Source organism: Oncorhynchus kisutch, unplaced genomic scaffold, assembly GCF_002021735.2.
Source record: "Oncorhynchus kisutch isolate 150728-3 unplaced genomic scaffold, Okis_V2 scaffold4017, whole genome shotgun sequence".
NCBI classification, from domain to species: Eukaryota; Metazoa; Chordata; class Actinopteri; order Salmoniformes; family Salmonidae; genus Oncorhynchus; species Oncorhynchus kisutch.
This window is the reverse complement of record NW_022265962.1, coordinates 259,256-285,939: the sequence shown is the minus strand read 5'-3', so window position 1 is coordinate 285,939 and position 26,684 is coordinate 259,256. Positions and strand designations below refer to the sequence as shown.

The window sequence follows — 26,684 nt, the reverse complement described above, 5'->3', positions numbered from 1 at the left end:
AGGGGGAGAGAGGGAGAGGGGGAGGGGGAGAGAGGGAGGGGGAGGGGAGAGGGAGAAGGAGGGGGAGAAGGAGGGGAGGGGGAGAGGGAGGGGGAGAGAGGGAGAAGGAGAGGGAGGGGAGGAGAGGGAGGGGGAGAGAGGGAGGGAGGGGGGAGAGAGGGAGGGGGAAGGAGAGAGAGGGGGGAGAAGGAGAGAGGCAGGGGAGAAGGAGAGGGAGGGAGAGAGAGGGAGGGGGAGAGAGGGAGGTGGAGAAGGAGAAGGAAAGAGGGAGGGGGAGAGAGGGAGGGGGAGAGAGGGAGGTGGAGAAGGAGAAGGAAAGAGGGAGGGGGAGAGAGGGAGGTGGAGAGAGGGATGGGGAGAAGGAGAGAGGGAGGGGGAGAAGGAGAGAGGGAGAGGGAGAAGGAAAAAGGGAGAGGGAGAAGGAGAGAGGGGGAGAAGGAGAGAGGGAGAAGGAGAGAGGGAGAGGGAGAATGAGAGAGGGAGGGGGAGAAGGAGAGAGGGAGAGGGAGGGGGAGAAGGAGAGAAGGAGAGGGAGAAGGAGAGAGGGAGAAGGAGAGAGGGAGAAGGAGAGAGGGAGAGGGAGAAGGAGAGAGGGAGAGGGAGGGGGAGAGAGGGAGGGGGAGAGAGGGAGACAGTGAGTGTGTTAACCGTCATCTGGTCTACATACAGCCCTGTCTCTATGTACTATAACATCTGGTCTGCCTCCACGTACAGCCCTGTCTCTATGTACTATAACATCTGGTCTGCCTCCACGTACAGCCCTGTCTCTATGTACTATAACATCTGGTCTGCCTCCACGTACAGCCATGTCTCTATGTACTATAACATCTGGTCTGCCTCCACGTACAGCCCTGTCTCTATGTACTATAACATCTGGTCTGCCTCCACGTACAGCCCTGTCTCTATGTACTATAACATCTGGTCCACGTACAGCCCTGTCTCTATGTACTATAACATCTGGTCTGCCTCCACGTACAGCCCTGTCTCTATGTACTATAACATCTGGTCTGCCTCCACGTACAGCCCTGTCTCTATGTACTATAACATCTGGTCTGCCTCCACGTACAGCCCTGTCTCTATGTACTATAACATCTGGTCTGCCTCCACGTACAGCCCTGTCTCTATGTACTATAACATCTGGTCTGCCTCCACGTACAGCCCTGTCTCTATGTACTATAACATCTGGTCTACGTACAGCCCTGTCTCTATGTACTATAACATCTGGTCTGCCTCCACGTACAGCCCTGTCTCTATGTACTATAACATCTGGTCTGCCTCCATGTACAGCCCTGTCTCTATGTACTATAACATCTGGTCTACGTACAGCCCTGTCTCTATGTACTATAACATCTGGTCTGCCTCCACGTACAGTCCTGTCTCTGACTAAAGCTTCCCCTGGAGAAGGGCTATGTACTATAACTACTTATGGCTTCAGATACATTATATGTTGCCAGGTCTCTGTTGAAAATAAGATTCAACTTTTAACTGAACATGTGAGAGGAAGGTATTGTACAATTAAGTTGAATCTAGAATAGAATAGAGTAGAATACAATAGACTAGAGAATAATAAAATAGAGTAGAGTAGAATAGAATAGAGTTGAATAGAATAGAGTAGAATATAATAGATTAGAGTTGAGCAGAGTAGAGTTAAATAGAGTAGAGTAGAATAGCGTTGAGTAGAGTAGAATAGAGTAGAATAGAGTTGAATAGAATAGAGTAGAATATAATAGATTAGAGATGAATAGAGTAGAATAGAGTTAAATAGAGTAGATTAGACTAGAGTAGGGTAGAATAGAGTAGAATATAATAGATTAGAATATAATATAGTTGAATATAATAGATTCAAATATAATAGATTAGAATAGAGTAGAATATAATATAGTAGAGTAGAATAGAGTAGATTAGGATAGAGTAGATTAGCATAGAGTAGATTAGAATAGAGTAGATTAGAATAGAGTAGATTAGAATAGAGTAGAATAGAATAGAGTAGATTAGAGTAGATTAGCATAGAGTAGATTAGAATAGAGTAGATTAGAATAGAGTAGATTAGAATAGAGTAGATTAGAATAGAGTAGATTAGAATAGAGTAGAATAGAATAGAGTAGATTAGAGTAGAGTAGATTAGAGTAGATTAGAATAGAGTAGATTAGAATAGAGTAGATTAGAATAGAGTAGAATAGAATAGAGTAGAATAGAATAGAGTAGATTAGAATAGAGTAGATTAGAATAGAGTAGATTAGAATAGAGTAGATTAGAATAGAGTAGAATAGAATATATTAGAATATAATAGATTAGAGTTGAATAGAGTAGTTAAATATAGTAGATAAAAATAGAATAGAATATAATAGAGTAGAATATAATAGAGTAGAATATAATAGAGTAGAATATAATAGAGTAGAATATAATATATTAGAATAGAGTAGAATATAATAGACTAGAGTTGAATAGAGTAGAGTTAAATAGAGTAGATTAGAATAGAGTAGAATAGAGTAGAGTTAAATAGAGTAGATTAGAATAGTGTAGAGTTGAATAGAACAGAGTAGAATATGGTAGAACATAATAGAGTAGGGTTGAATAGAGTAGAGTAGAACAGAGTAGAATATAGTAGAGAAGACTAGAGTAGAACATAATAGAGTTGATTAAAGAGAAGAAGGGAGTTTAATAGAATAGAGTAGATTAGAGTAGTGTATAGTTGAATAAAACAGAATAGAGTAGAATAGAATATAACAGAATAAAGTAGAGTAGAATAGAGTACAATATAATAGAGTAGAACATAATAAGATGGAGTCAAACAGAGTTGAATAGAATAGAGTAGAGTTGAATAAAATTGGCTAGATTACATTAGTTTAGAGTTGAATGTAATAGAGTAGAATATAGTAGAGTTGAATAGAATAGAGCATAATATAACAATAAAGTAGACCCGAAAACAATAGAGTCGAATATAATATAGTAGAGTAGAATAGAGTAGAATATATTTGAATAGAATAGAGTAGAAGAGAGTAGAATAGGGTAGATTAGAGTAGTGAAGAGTTGACTAGAACATAATAGATAGAATAGATTAGAACAGAGTAGAGTAGATTCGAATAGAATAGTACAGACTACAGTACAGTACAATAGAGTAGAACAGAATAGAGTAGAACAGAGTAGAAGATAATAAAGTAGATTTGAATATAATAGAGTAGAGCAGAGTACACGATAGTAGAATAGAGTAGAACAGAGTAGAATATAATAAAGTAGATTTGAATATAATAGAGTAGAGCAGAGTACACGATAGTAGAATAGAGTAGAACAGAGTAGAATATAATAAAGTAGATTTGAATATAATAGAGTAGAGCAGAGTACACGATAGTAGAATAGAGTAGAGTTTAATAGAATAAAGTAGAATAGAGTACAAGTACGAGTTGAACAGGGTATAATATAATAGAACAGAAAAGGGTAGAAAAGAATAAAGTAGAATAGAACAGAATATAGTAACATAGAATAGAGTAGAATACAGTAGGAAACAGTAGAATAGAGTAGAATAGAATATAGTAAAGTAGAATTGAGTAGAGTTGAATAGAATAGAGTAAAATATAACAAAGTACAACCGAGTAGAGTAGAATAGAGTAGAGTTGAATAGAATAGAGTAGAACAGAGTAGAGTTGAATAGAGTAGAGTTGAATAGAATAGAGTAAAATATAACAAAGTAGAACCGAGTAGAATAGAATAAAGTAGAATTGAATACAAAAGAATAGAAGATAGTAGAATAGAGTAGAATAGAAGATATTAGAATAGAAAATAGTAGAATAGAAGATAGTAGAATAGATGATAATAGAAGATAGTATAATAGACAATAGTAGAATAGAAGATAATAGAATAGAGTAGAATAGAATAGAGCAGAATATAATTGAGTCAAAAAGAATAGAGTAGAATAGAATACAACACAATAGAGTAGAATAGAATACAACACAATAGAGTAGAATAGAATACAACACAATAGAGTAGAATAGAGAACAATAGAGTAGAATATAATAGAGTACAATAGAAATAGTTTAATAGAATAGATTAGAATAAAGTAGAGTGGAATAGAGTACAGTAGAATTGAGTAGAATATAATAGAGTAGAATGGAGTATAATATAATACTGAAGAACAGAATATAGCAGAATAGAAAATAGTATAATACAATATAATAGAGTAGAATAAAACATAATAGAGTAGAATAGAACATAATAGAGTAGAATAGAACATAATAGAGTAGAATAGAACATAATAGAATAGAATAGAACATAATAGAGTAGAATAGAGTATAATAGAATAGATTAGACTAAAGTAGAGTGGAATAGAGTAGAGTAAAATTGAGTAGAATATAATAGAGTAGAATGGAGTATAATATAATACTGAAGAACAGAATAGAATAGAGTAGAATAGAAGAGTACCTGCTCCTTGGTCTGAGCCTTCTGCACCACCTCTCTGCCCACCTTGATACGGGGGGTGAGGACGGAACGGGTGAAGTCTGTCACGTTGATACCCTGCAGGTGGCACACTTTCTGAGCCGCTGAAGAGAGAAAGAGAGAAGAGAGGGGGAGGGGGGAGGAGGAGAGAGGGGGGGAGGGGGGAGGAGGAGAGAGAGAGGGGAGAGGGGGGAGGAGGAGAGAGGGGGGGAGGGGGGAGGAGGAGAGAGAGAGGGGAGAGGGGGGGGAGGAGGAGAGAGAGAGAAGAGAGGGGGAGGAGGAGAGAGGGGGGGAGGGGGGAGGAGGAGAGAGAGAGGGGAGAGGGGGGGAGGAGGAGAGAGGGGGGAGGAGGAGAGAGGGGGAGGGGGGAGGAGGAGAGAGAGAGGGGGGAGGAGGAGCGAGAGAGAGAGAGGGGAGGGGGGAGGAGGAGAGAGAGAAGAGAGAAGAGAGGAGGAGGAAGGGAGGCAAGAGAGAGAGAGGGGGAGGGGGGAGGAGAGAGAGAGAGGGGGAGGGGGGAGGAGGAGAGAGAGGGGGGGGGAGAGAGAGGGGGGTGGGGGAAGGAGGAGAGAGAGGGGAGGGGGGCGGAAGAGAGAGAGAGAAGAGAAGAGAAGAAAGGGAAAGCGAGAGAGAAAGATTAGTTGTACTGTATGTTACCTGTTATCTTTCTTACCTGTGTTAGTGGTATGATACCTGTTGTCTTTCTTACCTGTGTTAGTGGTATGTTACCTGTTGTCTTTCTTACCTGTGTTAGTGGTATGTTACCTGTTGTCTTTCTTACCTGTGTTAGTGGTATGTTACCTGTTGTCTTTCTTACCTGTGTTAGTGGTATGTTACCTGTTGTCTTTCTTACCTGTGTTAGTGGTATGTTACCTGTTGTCTTTCTTACCTGTGATTCCTCTCTGTGTTATCTGTGCTAAATGTAAACTGTATTTTCAAGCTTGCGTTACTGTGAACAAACTCTGTTGCTATCTGTGTTGCTCCTACCTGTGTGATGTCATGTCTCACTTGTGTTTCTCCTACCATTATGATGTAATGTCCCACCTGTGTTGCTCCTACCTGTGTGATGTAATGTCTCACCTGTGTGGTTACTACCTGTGTGATGTCATGTCTCACCTGTGTTTCTCCTACCATTATGATGTAATGTCCCACCTGTCTTGCTCCTACCTGTGTGATGTCATGTCTCACCTGTGTTTCTCCTACCTGTGTGATTTCATGTCTCACCTGTGTGGTTACTACCTGTGTGATGTCATGTCTCACCTATGTGGTTACAACCTGTGTGATGTCATGTCTCACCTGTGTTGCTCCTACCTGTGTGATGTAATGTCTCACCTGTGTGGTTACTACCTGTGTGATGTCATGTCTCACCTGTGTTTCTCCTACCTGTGTGATGTCATGTCACACCTGTGTTTCTCCTACCTGTGTGATGTCATGTTTCACCTGTGTTTCTCCTACCTGTGTGATGTAATGTTTCACCTGTGTTACTACCTGTGTGATGTAATGTTTCACCTGTGTTACTACCTGTGTGATGTAATGTTTCACCTGTGTTACTACCTGTGTGATGTAATGTTTCACCTGTGTTACTACCTGTGTGATGTCATGTATCACCTGGGTTACTACCTGTGTGATGTCATGTATCACCTGGGTTACTACCTGTGTGATGTCATGTCTAACCTGTTTTTCTCCTACCTGCGTGATGTCATGTCTAACAAATTGCTGCTACTACCTGTGTGATGTCATGTATCACCTGGGTTACTACCTGTGTGATGTCATGTTTCACCTGGGTTACTACCTGTGTGATGTCATGTATCACCTGGGTTACTACCTGTGTGATGTCATGTATCACCTGGGTTACTACCTGTGTGATGTCATGTTTCACCTGGGTTACTACCTGTGTGATGCCATGTTTCACCTGTGTTACTACCTGTGTGATGTCATGTATCACCTGTGTTGTCGGGCATGGTGGCCTGCTCATTGTTCCTCTCCTTGTTGAACTTAATGTTCCCCAGCTGGAGCACAGTGGAGACCACCTTCATCATGCCTAGAGAGAGGAGAGGAGCGAGGGATGAGGAGAGTGGGAGGGGAGAGAGAGACAGACATCACTGAGAGAGACAACAGAAAGAGAGACAGCCCTACCCATCCCCTCGTCCTCAAGAGAGATAGAGTGAGAGAGAGAACGACAGATGTTCAGAGAAAGACAAAGTGAGGTAGTGAAAGAGAATGATAGACTAAAAGCCAGACTGCCCTCCTCTTCCCTCCAGTACCTGTCCTCTCGTCCTCAGAGACAGCCCTCCCCTTCCTCCAGTACCTGTCCTCTCGTCCTAAGAGACAGCCATGATCTCCCCTCCCTCCAGTACCTGTCCTCTCGTCCTCAGAGAAACCCATGATCTCCCCTCCCTCTAGTACCTGTCCTCTCGTCCTCAGAGAAACCCATGATCTCACCTCCCTCCAATACCTGTCCTCTCGTCCTCAGAGAAACCCATGATCTCACCTCCCTCCAATACCTGTCCTCTGGTCCTCAGAGAAACCCATGATCTCCCCTCCCTCCAGTACCTGTCCTCTGGTCCTCAGAGAAACACATGATCTCCCCTCCCTCCAGTACCTGTCCTCTCGTCCTCAGAGAAACCCATGATCTCCCCTCCCTCCAGTACCTGTCCTCTCGTCCTCAGAGAAACCCATGATCTCCCCTCCCTCCAGTACCTGTCCTCTCGTCCTCAGAGAAACCCATGATCTCCCCTCCCTCCAGTACCTGTCCTCTCGTCCTCAGAGAAACCCATGATCTCCCCTCCCTCCAGTACCTGTCCTCTCGTCCTCAGAGAAACCCATGATCTCCCCTCCCTCCAGTACCTGTCCTCTCGTCCTCAGAGAAACCCATGATCTCCCCTCCCTCCAGTACCTGTCCTCTCGTCCTCAGAGAAACCCATGATCTCCATGGCCTCCAGTGTTTCTATGAACATCTGATCATCTTCCTGACCAGGCACCTCCACGTGACCTGCCACCAGGAACCGGTAGGCCCCGAAATCCTCCAGTAACAGCTCCTCTATACAGGAACAGACAGGAGAGGAGGAGCTGTACGGTTACACACTATATAATGAAATAAGGCCTGAGGCCTGTCCATCTATCTATCTATCTATCTATCTATCTATCTATCTATCTATCTATCTAATTCTATCTACCGTAATTTCCGGATTATAAGCCGCTACAGGTAACATACCACTATATATCTCATTCTATCTATCTATCTCATTCTATCTATCTATCTCATTCTATCTATCTATCTCATTCTATCTATCTATCTCATTCTATCTATCTCTCATTCTATCTATCTATCTATCTCATTCTATCTATCTCATTCTATATATCTATCTACCTATCTCATTCTATCTATCTACCTATCTCATTCTATCTATCTACCTATCTCATTCTATCTATCTATCTATCTATCTATCTATCTATCTATCTATCTATCTATCTATCTATCTATCTATCTATCTATCTATCTATCTATCTATCTATCTATCTATCTATCTATCTATCTATCTATCTATCTATCTATCTATCTATCTATCTATCTATCTATCTATCTATCTATCTATCTATCTATCTATCTATCTATCTATCTATCTATCTATCTATCTATCTATCTATCTATCTCATTCTATCCATCTCCTCACCCTTTAGTTGGTCCTTCGCTCCGGCCACCATGTAGTAAAAGATATGGAAGGCTCTCTCTATCTTGGCTTGGCGGATACAGCGAGACTTCTCCAGCAGGTCTGGTGGACAGGGGAGGGTCAAAGACAAAACCCTCTGTGGCGCAGGAACAAGACACTGCATTTTACATTGGGCCAGTTTCCCCCGACACACATGAAATATAAATATGAAGTCTTAATTGAACATGTTTTTTAGTGCAGGACTAGGGTTTAACCTGTGTCCGGGAAACTGTCCCTTTTGTGTGTTTAATACAGTGCCTTGCGAAAGTATTCGGCCCCCTTCAACTTCTGGAGAGAGTTTGCTGCACTGAAAGTAAAGGGGCTGAATAATTTTGCACGCCCAATTTTTCAGTTTTTGTGTGTTAAAAAAGTTTGAAATATCCAATAAATGTCGTTCCACTTCATGATTGTGTCCCACTTGTTGTTGATTCTTCACAAAAAAATACAGTTTTATATCTTTATGTTTGAAGCCTGAAATGTGGCAAAAGGTCGCAAAGTTCAAGGGGGCCGAATACTTTCGCAAGGCACTGTATCTCCCGAATCTCTAAAAGATTAATTAAACACCTACAATACATCTCTATGAGGAGCCCAGAGTCTGTATATTTAGAGTCTGTATATTTCATTAGGATACAGGTATCGATGTTGGCTCCAACCAGGAATCCGGTCACGTCAAAGTTGAGCTTAATAAACTTGCCCTGTGAGGAGAGAGATGTAGGATACTGTATATATGAGGAGAGAGATGTAGGTTACTGTATATATGAGGAGAGAGATGTAGGATACTGTATATGAGGAGAGAGATGTAGGACACTGTATATGTGAGGAGAGAGATGTAGGTTACTGTATATATGAGGAGAGAGATGTAGGATACTGTATATGAGGAGAGAGATGTAGGACACTGTATATGTGAGGAGAGAGATGTAGGATACTGTATATATGAGGAGAGAGATGTAGGTTACTGTCTATGAGGAGAGAGATGTAGGATACTGTATATAGGAGGAGAGAGATGTAGGATACGGTATATATGAGGAGAGAGATGTAGGATATTGTATATGTGAGGAGAGAGATGTAGGATACGGTATATATGAGGAGAGAGATGTAGGATACTGTATATGAGGAGAGAGATGTAGGATACTGTATATGGGGAGAGAGATGTAGGATACTGTATATGGGGAGAGAGATGTAGGATACTGTATGTGTGGAGAGAGATGTAGGATACGGTATATATGAGGAGAGAGATGTAGGATACTGTATATGTGATGAGAGAGATGTAGGATACTGTATGTGTGGAGAGAGATGTAGGATACTGTATATATGAGGAGAGAGATGTAGGATACTGTATATGTGAGGAGAGAGATGTAGGATACTGTATATATGAGGAGAGATGTAGGATACTGTATATATGAGGAGAGAGATGTAGGATACAGTATATATGAGGAGAGGTATAGGATACTGTATATGAGGAGAGAGATGTAGGATACTGTATATATGAGGAGAGAGATGTAGGATACTGTATATATGAGGAGAGAGATGTAGGATACTGTATATGTGAGGAGAGAGATGTAGGATACTGTATATGAGGAGAGATGTAGGATACTGTATATGAGGAGAGAGATGTAGGATACTGTATATGTGAGGAGAGGTATAGGATACTGTATATGAGGAGAGAGATGTAGGATACTGTATATGAGGAGAGAGATGTAGGATACTGTATATATGAGGAGAGAGATGTAGGTTACTGTATATGAGGAGAGATATGTAGGATACTGTATATGAGGAGAGAGATGTAGGTTACTGTATATGAGGAGAGATATGTAGGATACTGTATATGAGGAGAGATATGTAGGATACTGTATATGAGGAGAGATGTAGGATACTGTATATGTGAGGAGAGAGATGTAGGATACTGTATATGTGATGAGAGAGATGTAGGATACTGTATATGAGGAGAGATATGTAGGATACTGTATATGAGGAGAGATGTAGGATACTGTATATGTGAGGAGAGAGATGTAGGATACTGTATATGTGATGAGAGAGATGTAGGATACTGTATATGAGGAGAGATATGTAGGATACTGTATATGAGGAGAGATGTAGAATACTGTATATGTGAGGAGAGAGATGTAGGATACTGTATATGTGATGAGAGAGATGTAGGATACTGTATATGAGGAGAGATGTAGGATACTGTATATGTGAGGAGAGAGATGTAGGATACTGTATATGTGATGAGAGAGATGTAGGATACTGTATATGAGGAGAGATGTAGGATACTGTATATGTGAGGAGAGAGATGTAGGATACTGTATATGTGATGAGAGAGATGTAGGATACTGTATATGTGATGAGAGAGATGTAGGATACTGTATATATGAGCACTGAGCTCTTGATAAATGTCATGACAAGGACTAACAGTCTGTACTCTAATAACAAGGGACTGGTGCCAGGAGATTTTCCTGACTGCGTAATAAAACCGGGAAAGACTCTGGGTCCTAGTTAAAAGCTTTAATTAAGTTAGTAGTAATGTGGAGAGAGCGATGGAATGAATGAATGAATTTAATTTGACATTTAAAAAAAAATATATAGTTTTGTTTGAAAAGTGTGTGTAATAGTGTCTGAGCGTGTGTAAACTGTGAGTTAATTACGAATCGTGAGGAGTTGTCATTCTTGATGGTCTTGGCGTTCCCGAAGGCTTCCAGTATGGGGTTAGCCTGCAACAGCTGCTTCTCTAGCTCCCCCTGTAGGGCAAAAGGGTGGGAAAGCAGGAAAACCAATCACATATGTCCAACATATCTGTGATGTCACAATTATTGTGATGTCACAATTATTATTCCACTTCATGAATATTACCAGAGAATGATGTCACACGACAGAACACCACAAGTTATGTCACACTGTACAACAACAAAGAAATGGACAACAGAGACACACACTTTTTTTTTAGCACACTAACAAGCAGCGCCACAGACACAGAGCAAAACACAGTCAGTGAGATGTAGCATAGCAACCACTCAGAGAGATTCGTGAAAAGATTATTATGGGGTGACTTCGATGTTTCACACACTATTTTTAAATGTCATACAGGCCACTACTTTCTAACACACAGACAGGTCCATCAACAGTTAACAGTGTTTACATGCTATAGGACAGGACAGATTGATCATATCAGTTAATCTAGGTGTGACAAGCTAGCTAGCATGCAGGTATGAACTCCCAAATGGCACCCTATTACATATGCAGTGCACTTCTTTTACCAGACCTCTATAGGTGGTGGTCAAAAGTAGTGCACTAAATAGGGAATAGGGTGCTACTCTCATACTCACATAGGCCAGAGACCCAGGCTTCTCTGGCTTCTCCTACAGAGGAGGCAGAGGATGATGTGATCATTATAACCTATTATAATGTATTATAACCTGGCATAACGTATTATAATGCATTGTAACCTGGCATAATGTATTAATACCTGGCATTACCTTGCATAATGTATTATAATGTATTATAACCTGGCATAACATATTATAATGCATTATAACCTGGCATAACGTATTATCATGCATTATAACCTGGCATAACGTATTATAACCTGGCATTATGTATTATAACCTGGCATAGCGTATTATAACCTGGCATAACGTATTATAACCTGGCATAATGTATTAATACCTGGCATTACCTTGCATAACGTATTATAATGTATTATAACCTGGCATAACATATTATAATGTATCATAACCTGGCATAACGTATTATAACCTGGCATAACGTATTATAACCTGGCATAACGTATCATAACCTGGCATAACGTATCATAACGTATTATAACCTGGCATAATGTATCATAACCTGGCATAATGTATTATAACCTGACATAACGTATTATAACCTGGCATAACGTATTATAACCTGGCATAACGTATTATAACCTGGCATAACGTATTATAACCTGGCATAAGGTATCATTACCTGGCATAGCGTATTATAACCTGGCATAGCGTATTATAACAAGGCATAATGCATTATAACCTGGCATAACGTATTATAACCTGGCATAACGTATCATAACCTGGCATAGCGTATTATAACCTGGCATAACGTATTATAACCTGGCATAATGTATCATAACCTGGCATAGCGTATTATAACCTGGCATAATGTATCATAACCTGGCATAACATATTATAACCTGGCATAATGTATTATAACCTGGAATAGCGTATTGTAACCAGGCAAAACGTATTATAACCTGGCATAACGTATCATAACCTGGCATAACGTATCATAACCTGCCATAACGTATCATAACCTAGCATAACGTATTATAACCTGGCATAACGTATTATAACCTGGCATAACATATCATAACCTGGCATAGCGTATTATAACAAGGCATAACGTATCAAAACCTGGCATAACGTATCATAACCTGGCATAACGTATTATAACCTGGCATAATGTATTATAACCTGGTATAACGTATTATAACCTGGTATAACGTATCATAACCTGGCATAACGTATCATAACCTGGCATAATGTATTATAACCTGGCATAACGTATCATAACCTGGCATAACGTATCATAACCTGGCATAACGTATCATAACCTGGCATAACGTATTATAACCTGGCATAATGTATTATAACCTGGTATAACGTATTATAACCTGGTATAACGTATTATAACCTGGCATAACGTATCTCAACCTGGCATAACGTATTATAACCTGGCATAATGTATCATAACCTGGCATAACGTATTATAACCTGGCATAACGTATTATAACCTGGCATAACGTATTATAATATATCATAACCTGGCATAACGTATTATAACCTGGCATAACGTATCATAACCTGGCATAATATATTATAACCTGGCATAACGTATCATAACCTGGCATAACGTATCATAACCTGGCATAACGTATTATAACCTGGCATAACGTATTATAACCTGGCATAATATATTATAACCTGGCATAACGTATTATAACCTGGCATAACCTGGCATAATATATTATAACCTGGCATAACGTATTATAACCTGGCATAACGTATCATAACCTGGCATAACGTATCATAACCTGGCATAACGTATCATAACCTGGCATAACATATTTATAACCTGGCATAACATATTATAACCTGGCATAACGTATTATAACCTGGCATAACGTATTATAACCTGGCATAACGTATTATAACCTGGCATAACGTATTTATAACCTGGCATAACGTATTATAACCTGGCATAACGTATTATAACCTGGCATAACGTATTATAACCTGGTATAACGTATCATAACCTGGTATAACCTGGCATAACGTATCATAACCTGGCATAACGTATCTCAACCTGGCATAACGTATTATAACCTGGCATAACGTATCATAACCTGGCATAACGTATTATAACCTGGCATAATGTATCATAACCTGGCATAACGTATTATAACCTGGCATAACGTATTATAACCTGGCATAATGTATCATAACCTGGCATAACGTATTATAACCTGGCATAACGTATCATAACCTGGCATAACGTATTATAACCTGGCATAAAGTATTATAACCTGGCATAATGTATCATAACCTGGCATAACGTATTATAACCTGGCATAACGTATTATAATATATCATAACCTGGCATAACGTATTATAACCTGGCATAACGTATTATAACCTGGCATAACGTATCATAACCTGGCATAATATATTATAACCTGGCATAACGTATCATAACCTGGCATAACGTATCATAACCTGGCATAACGTATTATAACCTGGCATAACGTATTATAACCTGGCATAATATATTATAACCTGGCATAACGTATTATAACCTGGCATAACGTATTATAACCTGGCATAACGTATTATAACCTGGCATAATATATTATAACCTGGCATAACGTATTATAACCTGGTATAACGTATTATAACCTGGCATAATATATTATAACCTGGCATAACGTATTATAACCTGGCATAGCGTATTATAACCTGGCATAATGTATTATAACCTGGCATAGCGTATTATAACCTGGTATAACCTGGCATAACGTATCATAACCTGGTATAACGTATTATAACCTGGCATAACCTATCATAACCTGGCATAGCGTATTATTTATGATACACAACAAAGTATTGTTCTATTCTCCTTCATCACTGTCACTAGCTATTTTTTTTAAATTCTTCCTCTTCTTTTTCTGTAATTTTTCTGCAATATCTACAAACCTGACTCAGTTCTTCTGTAATATCCTCGGGGAATAGGTTGTGTCTGATATGTGAACCCTAAACTGTCTTCTTCTGTGATTGGGTAAGGGTAAAATAGAATAAATAGAATATGAATATAGAACTAGGGGGGCGGGTCCATAGCAGGACTTAGAGTACGGCTCATTGGCTATCAGTATGGAATATAGAACTAGGGGGGGCGGGTCCATAGCAGCTCATTGGCTATCAGTATTGATTGTGAGAGATTTGCCTCTTCAGCAGAAGACATAAAGCCTAAACCACCAGCAGCACAAAGCGGCACAAACTGTAGAGGAAGCAGTCCACCAATCAGAGCAGCACAAAGCACCACAAACTGAAGAGGAAACAGTCCACCAATCAGATCAGCCGTAGTTTCTACCAGTCAGTTAGGGTTACAGTAGTCTGCATCGCCCACATCACAGAAAGAGTTGTCATACCTTGACTAGCGTTGGCGCCTCCTGTCACACAACAGAAATGTCTTTCATCGTTAAAGAAATGCTTTGTTATCAACATTGATAAAAGTACAGTCTCTTATGAGTTCTCTTCTCAATGTAAAAACAAAGAGGGTTAAACAGTTTAGACATTTCTGTTCAATTTCCATCAACTCAATATCTGCTGCTATCCTCTGAGGGTCTAAACAGGTCACATTGTATTGAATGTGTTTAGCAGAGTACAGTAGAGGTAGGGGTTGTAAAAATTCCTGTAACTTCCCAAAATTCCCAGGTTTTCCAGAAATCCCAGTTGGATGATTCCTAGATGTCCTGCTTATTCCATCCTGATTCCAGGAAACTTCCATCCAGGATTTCTGGAACATTTGGGAAGGTTTTGCAACCCTAGAGGTAACACTCACAGCTCCAGTGTATTGTAGTGTATCATATTGTATTGTACACTAGAGGTAACACTCACAGCTCCAGTGTATTGTAGTGTATCATATTGTATCAGTGTATTGTAGTGTGTCATATTGTACACTAGAGGTAACACTCATAGCTCCAGTGTATTGTAGTGTATCATATTGTATCAGTGTATTGTAGTGTATCATATTGTATTGTACACTAGAGGTAACACTCACAGCCCCAGTGTATTGTAGTGTATCATATTGTATCAGTGTATTGTAGTGTATCATATTGTATTGTACACTAGAGGTAACACTCACAGCTCCAGTGTCCTTCTTGCTGCCCTTGTGAGAGGAAGCCACCACCGCCAGATACTGGATCACCTTCTTTGTGTTCTCTGTCTTCCCTGCTCCAGACTCACCTCTGGTGGGGTAGAGAGGAGAGAGACAGGGGGTTAGAGAGAGAGGGACAGGGCTCCAGACTCACCTCTGGTGGGGTAGAGAGGAGACAGGGGGTTAAGAGAGAGAGGGATAGGGTGTTAGGGAGGAGAGGGACAGGGGTCCAGACTCACCTCTGGTGGGGTAGAGAGGAGAGAGACAGGGAGTTAGAGAGAGAGGGATAGGGTGTTAGGGAGGAGAGGGACAGGGGTCCAGACTCACCTCTGGTGGGGTAGAGAGGAGAGAGACGGGGTGTTAAGGAGGAGAGGGACAGGGTTCCAGACTCACCTCTGTCTAATTCAGAAGTGTCAGATAGAAACTTATGCCTGAACCCAGATTGACATTTCAGAACCATAGGGTTCTATCTGCAGATGTACCCCCCCCAAAAAAACTATTTACAAATGTCTCAAGATTTTGATACTCTGCACTTTATGTACCTTTAAGGTGACGACCTTAATTCGTTATGAAAGAAGAATTCACTACGCTCTTAGAAAACAGGTGCTATCTAGAACCTAAAAGGGTTCTTCTTCTGTCCCCAATAGGCGTACTATTTTAAGAGCCCTTTGAAGAACCCTTTTTGGTTCCAGGTAGAACCCTTTTTGGTTCCAGGTAGAACCCTTTTTGGTTCCAGGCAGAACCCTTTTGGGTTCCATGTGAAACCCTTTCCACAGAGGGTTCTAAATGAAACTCAAAAGGGTTCTACCTGGAACCAAAAAGGGTTCTCATATGGGGACAGCAGAATAACCCTTTTGGAACCCTTTATTCTAACAGTGAACAAAATAATTCTGAGATGTGAAAACGTTGATGCTCCAAATGTCAGAACATTGCTTAGCTCATGTAGAACCTGATAGACCCAAAGTCACGGGATGAGGTGACATTTGGGACACATCCCTGGTACATGGGGCAACAAGGTTATGTGTTGGAAAAAACATGTTTGTGTTTGAGGTTTGGACTCACGTGCACAGAATTGACTGGTCCTCACGCTCTGTGGAGAAAGACAGAGAGAAAGGGAGGGAGGGAGAAAGGGAGAGAGGGTAGGGGAGAGGGAGGGAGAGATAGGGACAGAGGGAGATGGAGAGAGGGTGAGGGAGAGAGAGACAGAGACAGAGAGACAGAGGGATGGGGAGAGGGAGGGGGAGAGAGAGAGGGAAGGGGAGAGAAGGGGGAGGGAGAGAGGGAAGGAGGGAGATGGAGAGAGGGTGAGGAGGGAGAGAGAGGGAAGGGGAGATAAGGGGGAAGGAGAGATAGGGAAGGAGGGAGATGGAGAGAGGGTGAGGGAGAAGAGGGAGAGGGAGAGAGGGTGAGGGAGAGGAGGGAGAGAGAGAGGGAGGGAGGGAGAGGGAGAGAGAGAGGGAGGGAGGGGGAGAGAGAGAGAAGCAGAGAAGGGGAACAGAGGGAGAGAGATAGGTTCAGGCAGGACAGTTGAAGCCAAGCTGAACACACCAAACATGAACTCAAGGTGCTCTGTTCACTCACACATAGAGGAAAGGTTAGAGGCCAGGAACAGCTTCCCTAAATCTATTTCTGCACCAGATTAACTTCGCTGTCACTCAATATTGGCTAAAAATAGCAGGGGGATGGAGAGGGCTACTGGAGGAAGGTAACCTTGGTAACCTGCTCCATGTATGGTATTTTGAAACACACACACACATACATACACCTACACACACCTTATCACACACAACTTAACACACACAGACAGACTCTATGTCTGGATATTTTGAAACACACACACATACATACACCTACACACACCTTATCACACACAACTTAACACACACAGACAGACTTCATGTCTGGATATTTTCTCTCTCTCTCTCTCTCTCTCTCTCTCTCTCTAAAAATAGCAGGGGGATGGATGGGGGATGGATGGATGGATGGAGGGCTACTGGAGGAAGGTAACCTTGGAAGGTAGGTAACCTTGGTAACCTGCTCCATGTCTGGGTATTTTGGAGATCACCCCCCCCTTTCTGATGGCAGGAAACTGGACCAGTAGGATTTGGGTTCTGTCTGGAATTGTATCCTATTCCCTAAACAATGCGCTACTTTTGGGTTCTATGTAGTACACTCTGTGGAAAGGGTTCTACATGGAACCCAAAATAGTTCTGTCTGTTTAATCGCTATCCTGTTTCCTAGTCACTTTACCACTACCTATATGTACAGATCTCTAAGTCGGAAGTTTACATACACCTTAGCTAAATACATTTAAATTCAGTTTTTCACAATTCCTGACATTTAGTCCTAGTAATCATTCCCTGTCTTAGGTCAGTTAGGATCACCACTTTATTTTAAGAATGTGAAATGTCAGAATAATTGTAGAGAGAATGATTTATTTCAGCACTTTCATCACATTCCCAGTGGGTCAGAAGTTTACATACACTCAATTAGTATTTGGTAGCATTGCCTTTAAATTGTTTAACTTGGGTCAAACATTTTGGGTAGACTTCCACAAGCCTCCCACAATAAGTTGGGTGAATTTTGGCCCATTCCTCCTGACAGAGCTGGTGTAACTGAGTCAGGTTTGTAGGCCTCCTTGCTCGCACACAGTTTTTCAGTTCTGCCCACAAATTTTCTATAGGATTGAGGTCAGGGCTTTGTGATGACAACTCCAATACCTTGACTTTGTTGTCATTAAGCCGTTTTGCCACAACTTTGGAAGCATGCTTGGGGTCATTGTCCATTTGGAAGACCCATTTGCGACCAAGCTTTAACTTCCTGACTGTTGTCCTGAGATGCTGCTTCAATATAGCCACTTCATTCCCTTCCTCATGATGCCATCTATTTTGTGAAGTGCACCAGTCCCTCCTGCAGCAAAGCACCCCCACAACATGATGCTGCCACCCCCGTGCTTCATGGTTGGGATGGTGTTCTTCGGCTCGCAAGCCTCCCCCTTTTTCCTCCATTTCCGGTCATTATGGCCAAACAGTTCTATTTTTGTTCATCAGACCAGAGGACATTTCTCCAAAAAGTACGATCTTTGTGCCCATGTGCAATTGCAAACCATAGTCTGGCTTTTTTATGGCGTTTTTGGAGCAGTGGCTTCTTCCTTGCTGAGCGGCCTTTCAGGTTATGTCGATATAGGACTCGTTTTACTGTGGATATAGATACTTTTGTACCTGTTTCCTCCAGAATCTTCACAAGGTCCTTTACTGTTGTTCTGGAATTGATTAGCACTTTTCGCACCAAAGTACGCTCATCTCTAGGGGACAGAATGCGTCTCCTTCCTGAGCGGTATGACGGCGGCGTGTTTATACTTGCGTACTATTGTTTACACCGATGAACGTGGTACCTTCAGGCGTTTGGAAATGTTTCCCAAGGATGAACCAGACTTGTGGAGGTCAACATTTTTTTCTGGGGTCTTGGCTGATTTCTTTAGATTTTCCCATGATGTCAAGCAAAGAGGCACTGAGTTCGAAGGTAGGCCTTGAAATACATCCAGAGGTACATCTCCAATTGACTCAAATTATGTCAATTAGCCTATCAGAAGCTTCTAAAGCCATGACATCATTTTCTGGAATTTTCCAAGCTGTTTAAAGGCACAGTCAACTTAGTGTAAGTAAACTTCTGACCCACTGGAATTGTGATATAGTGAATTATAAGTGAAATAATCTGTCTGTAAACAATTGTTGGAAAAATGACTTGTGTCATGCACAAAGTAGATGTCCTAACCAACTTGCCAAAACTATAGTTTGTTAACACGAAATTTGTGGAGTGGTTGAAAAATAATTTTTAGGTACTGGTACCCTGTGTACATAACCAAGTTATCATTGACTCAGTACCGGTACCCTGTGTATATAACCAAGTTATCATTGACTCAGTACTGGTACCCTGTGTATATAACCAAGTTATCATTGACTAGGTACTGGTACTCTGTGTATATAACCAAGTTATCATTGACTAGGTACTGGTACCCTGTGTATATAACCAAGTTATCATTGACTCAGTACTGGTACCCCGTGTATATAACCAAGTTATCATTGTCTTGGTACTGGTACCCCGTGTATATAACCAAGTTACCATTGACTAGGTACTGGTACCCCGTGTATATAACCAAGTTACCATTGACTAGGTACTGGTACCCCGTGTATATAACCAAGTTATCATTGACTCAGTACTGGTACCCCGTGTATATAAGTTATCATTGACTCAGTACTGGTACCCCGTGTATATAAGTTATCATTGACTGGGTACTGGTACCCCGTGTATATAAGTTATCATTGACTCAGTACTGGTACCCCGTGTATATAAGTTATCATTGACTCAGTACTGCTACCCCGTGTATATAAGTTATCATTGACTCAGTACTGGTACCCCGTGTATATAAGTTATCATTGACTGGGTACTGGTACCCCGTGTATATATAGTTATCATTAACTGGGTACTGGTACCCCGTGTATATATAGTTATCATTGACTGGGTACTGGTAATCCGTGTATATATAGTTATCATTGCCTCAGTACTGGTACCCCGTGTATATATAGTTATCATTGACTGGGTACTGGTACCCCGTATACATAACCAAGTTATCATTGACTAGGTACTGGTACCCCGTGTATATAAGTTATCATTGACTAGGTACTGGTACCCCGTGTATATAAGGTATCATTGACTAGGTACTGGTACCCCATGTATATAAGGTATCATTGACTAGGTACTGGTACCCCGTGTATATAAGGTATCATTTACTCAGTACTGGTACCCCGTGTATATAAGTTATCATTGACTCAGTACTGGTACCCCGTGTATATAAGTTATCATTGACTCAGTACTGGTACCCCGTGTATATAAGTTATCATTGACTGGGTACTGGTACCCCGTGTATATATAGTTATCATTGACTGGGTACTGGTACCCCGTGTATATATAGTTATCATTGACTGGGTACTGGTAATCCGTGTATATATAGTTATCATTGCCTCAGTACTGGTACCCCGTGTATATATAGTTATCATTGACTGAGTACTGGTACCCCGTGTATATATAGTTATCATTGACTGGGTACTGGTACCCCGTATACATAACCAAGTTATCATTGACTAGGTACTGGTACCCCGTGTATATAAGTTATCATTGACTAGGTACTGGTACCCCGTGTATATATAGTTATCATTGACTAGGTACTGGTACCCCGTATACATAACCAAGTTATCATTGACTAGGTACTGGTACCCCGTGTATATAAGGTATCATTGACTAGGTACTGGTACCCCATGTATATAAGGTATCATTGACTAGGTACTGGTACCCCGTGTATATAAGGTATCATTGACTAGGTACTGGTACCCCGTGTATATAAGGTATCATGACTAGGTACTGGTACCCCGTGTATATAAGGTATCATTGACTCAGTACTGGTACCCCGTGTATATATAGTTATCATTGACTAGGTACTGGTACCCCGTGTATATAAGTTATCATTGACTAGGTACTGGTACCCCGTGTATATAAGTTATCATTGACTAGGTACTGGTACCCCGTGTATATATAGTTATCATTGACTAGGTACTGGTACCCCGTATACATAACCAAGTTATCATTGACAAGGTACTGGTACCCCGTGTATATAAGTTATCATTGACTAGGTACTGGTACCCCGTGTATATAAGTTATCATTGACTCAGTACTGGTACCCCGTGTATATAAGTTATCATTGACTCAGTACTGCTACCCCGTGTATATAAGTTATCATTGACTAGGTACTGGTACCCCGTGTATATATAGTTATCATTGACTAGGTACTGGTACCCCGTGTATATAAGGTATCATTGACTAGGTACTGGTACCCCGTGTATATAAGGTATCATTGACTAGGTACTGGTACCCCGTGTATATATAGTTATCATTGACTAGGTACTGGTACCCCGTGTATATAAGTTATCATTGACTCAGTACTGGTACCCCGTGTATATAAGTTATCATTGACTCAGTACTGGTACCCCGTGTATATAAGTTATCATTGACTGGGTACTGGTACCCCGTGTATATATAGTTATCATTGACTGGGTACTGGTACCCCGTGTATATATAGTTATCATTGACTGGGTACTGGTAATCCGTGTATATATAGTTATCATTGCCTCAGTACTGGTACCCCGTGTATATAAGTTATCATTGACTCAGTACTGGTACCCCGTGTATATAAGTTATCATTGACTCAGTACTGGTACCCCGTGTATATAAGTTATCATTGACTGGGTACTGGTACCCCGTGTATATATAGTTATCATTGACTGGGTACTGGTACCCCGTGTATATATAGTTATCATTGACTGGGTACTGGTAATCCGTGTATATATAGTTATCATTGCCTCAGTACTGGTACCCCGTGTTGTATATATAGTTATCATTGACTGAGTACTGGTACCCCGTGTATATATAGTTATCATGACTGGGTACTGGTACCCGTATAACATAACCAAGTTATCATTGACTAGGTACTGGTACCCGTGTATATAAGTTATCATTGACTAGGTACTGGTACCCCGTGTATATATAGTTATCATTGACTAGGTACTGGTACCCCGTATACATAACCAAGTTATCATTGACTAGGTACTGGTACCCCGTGTATATAAGGTATCATTGACTAGGTACTGGTACCCCCATGTATATAAGGTATCATTGACTAGGTACTGGTACCCGTGTATATAAGGTATCATTGACTAGGTACTGGTACCCCGTGTATATAAGGTATCATTGACTAGGTACTGGTACCCCGTGTATATAAGGTATCATTGACTCAGTACTGGTACCCCGTGTATATATAGTTATCATTGACTAGGTACTGGTACCCCGTGTATATAAGTTATCATTGACTAGGTACTGGTACCCCGTGTATATAAGTTATCATTGACTAGGTACTGGTACCCCGTGTATATATAGTTATCATTGACTAGGTACTGGTACCCCGTATACATAACCAAGTTATCATTGACTAGGTACTGGTACCCCGTGTATATAAGTTATCATTGACTAGGTACTGGTACCCCGTGTATATAAGTTATCATTGACTCAGTACTGGTACCCCGTGTATATAAGTTATCATTGACTCAGTACTGCTACCCCGTGTATATAAGTTATCATTGACTAGGTACTGGTACCCCGTGTATATATAGTTATCATTGACTAGGTACTGGTACCCCGTGTGTATATAAGGTATCATTGACTAGGTACTGGTACCCCGTGTATATAAGGTATCATTGACTAGGTACTGGTACCCCGTGTATATATAGTTATCATTGACTAGGTACTGGTACCCCGTGTATATAAGGTATTATTGACTAGGTACTGGTACCCCGTGTATATAAGGTATCATTGACTAGGTACTGGTACCCCGTGTATATAAGTTATCATTGACTGGGTACTGGTACCCCGTGTATATATAGTTATCATTGACTGGGTACTGGTACCCCGTGTATATATAGTTATCATTGACTGGGTACTGGTAATCCGTGTATATATAGTTATCATTGCCTCAGTACTGGTACCCCGTGTATATATAGTTATCATTGACTGAGTACTGGTACCCCGTGTATATATAGTTATCATTGACTGGGTACTGGTACCCCGTATACATAACCAAGTTATCATTGACTAGGTACTGGTACCCCGTGTATATAAGTTATCATTGACTAGGTACTGGTACCCCGTGTATATATAGTTATCATTGACTAGGTACTGGTACCCCGTATACATAACCAAGTTATCATTGACTAGGTACTGGTACCCCGTGTATATAAGGTATCATTGACTAGGTACTGGTACCCCATGTATATAAGGTATCATTGACTAGGTACTGGTACCCCGTGTATATAAGGTATCATTGACTAGGTACTGGTACCCCGTGTATATAAGGTATCATTGACTAGGTACTGGTACCCCGTGTATATAAGGTATCATTGACTCAGTACTGGTACCCCGTGTATATATAGTTATCATTGACTAGGTACTGGTACCCCGTGTATATAAGTTATCATTGACTAGGTACTGGTACCCCGTGTATATAAGTTATCATTGACTAGTACTGGTACCCCGTGTATATATAGTTATCATTGACTAGGTACTGGTACCCCGTATACATAACCAAGTTATCATTGACTAGGTACTGGTACCCCGTGTATATAAGTTATCATTGACTAGGTACTGGTACCCCGTGTATATAAGTTATCATTGACTCAGTACTGGTACCCCGTGTATATAAGTTATCATTGACTCAGTACTGCTACCCCGTGTATATAAGTTATCATTGACTAGGTACTGGTACCCCGTGTATATATAGTTATCATTGACTAGGTACTGGTACCCCGTGTATATAAGGTATCATTGACTAGGTACTGGTACCCCGTGTATATAAGGTATCATTGACTAGGTACTGGTACCCCGTGTATATATAGTTATCATTGACTAGGTACTGGTACCCCGTGTATATAAGGTATTATTGACTAGGTACTGGTACCCCGTGTATATAAGGTATCATTGACTAGGTACTGGTACCCCGTGTATATAAGGTATCATTGACTAGGTACTGGTACCCCGTGTATATAAGGTATCATTGACTAGGTACTGGTACCCCGTGTATATAAGGTATCATTGACTAGGTACTGGTACCCCGTGTATATAAGGTATCATTGACTAGGTACTGGTACCCCGTGTATATAAGTTATCATTGACTAGGTACTGGTACCCCGTGTATATAAGTTATCATTGACTAGGTACTGGTACCCCGTGTATATAAGTTATCATTGACCAGGTACTGGTACCCGTGTATATATAGTTATCATTGACTAGGTACTGGTACCCCGTGTATATATAGTTATCATTGACTAGGTACTGGTACCCCGTGTATATATAGTTATCATTGACTAGGTACTGGTACCCCGTGTATATAAGGTATCATTGACTAGGTACTGGTACCCCGTGTACATAAGGTATCATTGACTAGGTACTGGTACCCCGTGTATATATAGTTATCATTGACTAGGTACTGGTACCCCGTGTATATAAGTTATCATTGACTAGGTACTGGTACCCCGTGTATATATAGTTATCATTGACTAGGTACTGGTACCCCGTGTATATAAGTTATCATTGACTAGGTACTGGTACCCCGTGTATATATAGTTATCATTGACTAGGTACTGGTACCCCGTGTATATATAGTTATCATTGACTAGGTACTGGTACCCCGTGTATATAAGGTATCATTGACTAGGTACTGGTACCCCGTGTACATAAGGTATCATTGACTAGGTACTGGTACCCCGTGTATATATAGTTATCATTGACTAGGTACTGGTACCCCGTGTATATAAGTTATCATTGACTAGGTACTGGTACCCCGTGTATATATAGTTATCATTGACTAGGTACTGGTACCCCGTGTATATACGTTATCATTGACTAGGTACTGGTACCCCGTGTATATATAGTTATCATTGACTAGGTACTGGTACCCCGTGTATATATAGTTATCATTGACTAGGTACTGGTACCCCGTGTATATATAGTTATCATTGACTAGGTACTGGTACCCCGTGTATATAAGTTATCATTGACTAGGTACTGGTACCCCGTGTATATAAGTTATCATTGACCAGGTACTGGTACCCCGTGTATATATAGTTATCATTGACTAGGTACTGGTACCCCGTGTATATATAGTTATCATTGACTAGGTACTGGTACCCCGTGTATATATAGTTATCATTGACTAGGTACTGGTACCCCGTGTATATAAGGTATCATTGACTAGGTACTGGTACCCCGTGTACATAAGGTATCATTGACTAGGTACTGGTACCCCGTGTATATATAGTTATCATTGACTAGGTACTGGTACCCCGTGTATATAAGTTATCATTGACTAGGTACTGGTACCCCGTGTATATATAGTTATCATTGACTAGGTACTGGTACCCCGTGTATATAAGTTATCATTGACTAGGTACTGGTACCCCGTGTATATATAGTTATCATTGACTAGGTACTGGTACCCCGTGTATATATAGTTATCATTGACTAGGTACTGGTACCCCGTGTATATAAGGTATCATTGACTAGGTACTGGTACCCCGTGTACATAAGGTATCATTGACTAGGTACTGGTACCCCGTGTATATATAGTTATCATTGACTAGGTACTGGTACCCCGTGTATATAAGTTATCATTGACTAGGTACTGGTACCCCGTGTATATATAGTTATCATTGACTAGGTACTGGTACCCCGTGTATATACGTTATCATTGACTAGGTACTGGTACCCCGTGTATATATAGTTATCATTGACTAGGTACTGGTACCCCGTGTATATATAGTTATCATTGACTAGGTACTGGTACCCCGTGTATATATAGTTATCATTGACTAGGTACTGGTACCCCGTGTATATATAGTTATCATTGACTAGGTACTGGTACCCCGTGTATATATAGTTATCATTGACTAGGTACTGGTACCCCGTGTATATAAGGTATCATTGACTAGGTACTGGTACCCCGTGTATATACGTTATCATTGACTAGGTACTGGTACCCCGTGTATATATAGTTATCATTGACTAGGTACTGGTACCCCGTGTATATATAGTTATCATTGACTAGGTACTGGTACCCCGTGTATATATAGTTATCATTGACTAGGTACTGGTACCCCGTGTATATAAGGTATCATTGACTAGGTACTGGTACCCCGTGTATATATAGTTATCATTGACTAGGTACTGGTACCCCGTGTATATATAGTTATCATTGGACTAGGTACTGGTACCCCGTGTATATATAGTTATCATTGACTAGGTACTGGTACCCCGTGTATATATAGTTATCATTGACTAGGTACTGGTACCCCGTGTATATATAGTTATCATTGACTAGGTACTGGTACCCCGTGTATATAAGGTATCATTGACTAGGTACTGGTACCCCGTGTATATAAGGTATCATTGACTAGGTACTGGTACCCCGTGTATATATAGTTATCATTGACTAGGTACTGGTACCCCGTGTATATAAGGTATTAT

The 26,684-nt window shown here is 40.8% G+C and overlaps 1 protein-coding gene across 1 annotated transcript in view; it reads right to left on the bottom strand.

Moving 5' to 3' along the window:
• Positions 1 to 26,684, bottom strand: part of LOC116352994 (myosin-11-like) — a gene marked incomplete at its 3' end in the record, with an annotated part of 80,492 nt that overhangs the window by 41,290 nt on the left and 12,518 nt on the right. Inside the window, 8 exon segments of the mRNA XM_031821793.1 lie at positions 4,417 to 4,535; positions 6,374 to 6,469; positions 7,325 to 7,468; positions 8,103 to 8,201; positions 8,770 to 8,833; positions 10,784 to 10,876; positions 15,549 to 15,651; positions 16,623 to 16,650. Coding sequence (XP_031677653.1) covers positions 4,417 to 4,535; positions 6,374 to 6,469; positions 7,325 to 7,468; positions 8,103 to 8,201; positions 8,770 to 8,833; positions 10,784 to 10,876; positions 15,549 to 15,651; positions 16,623 to 16,650 — 746 coding nt within the window.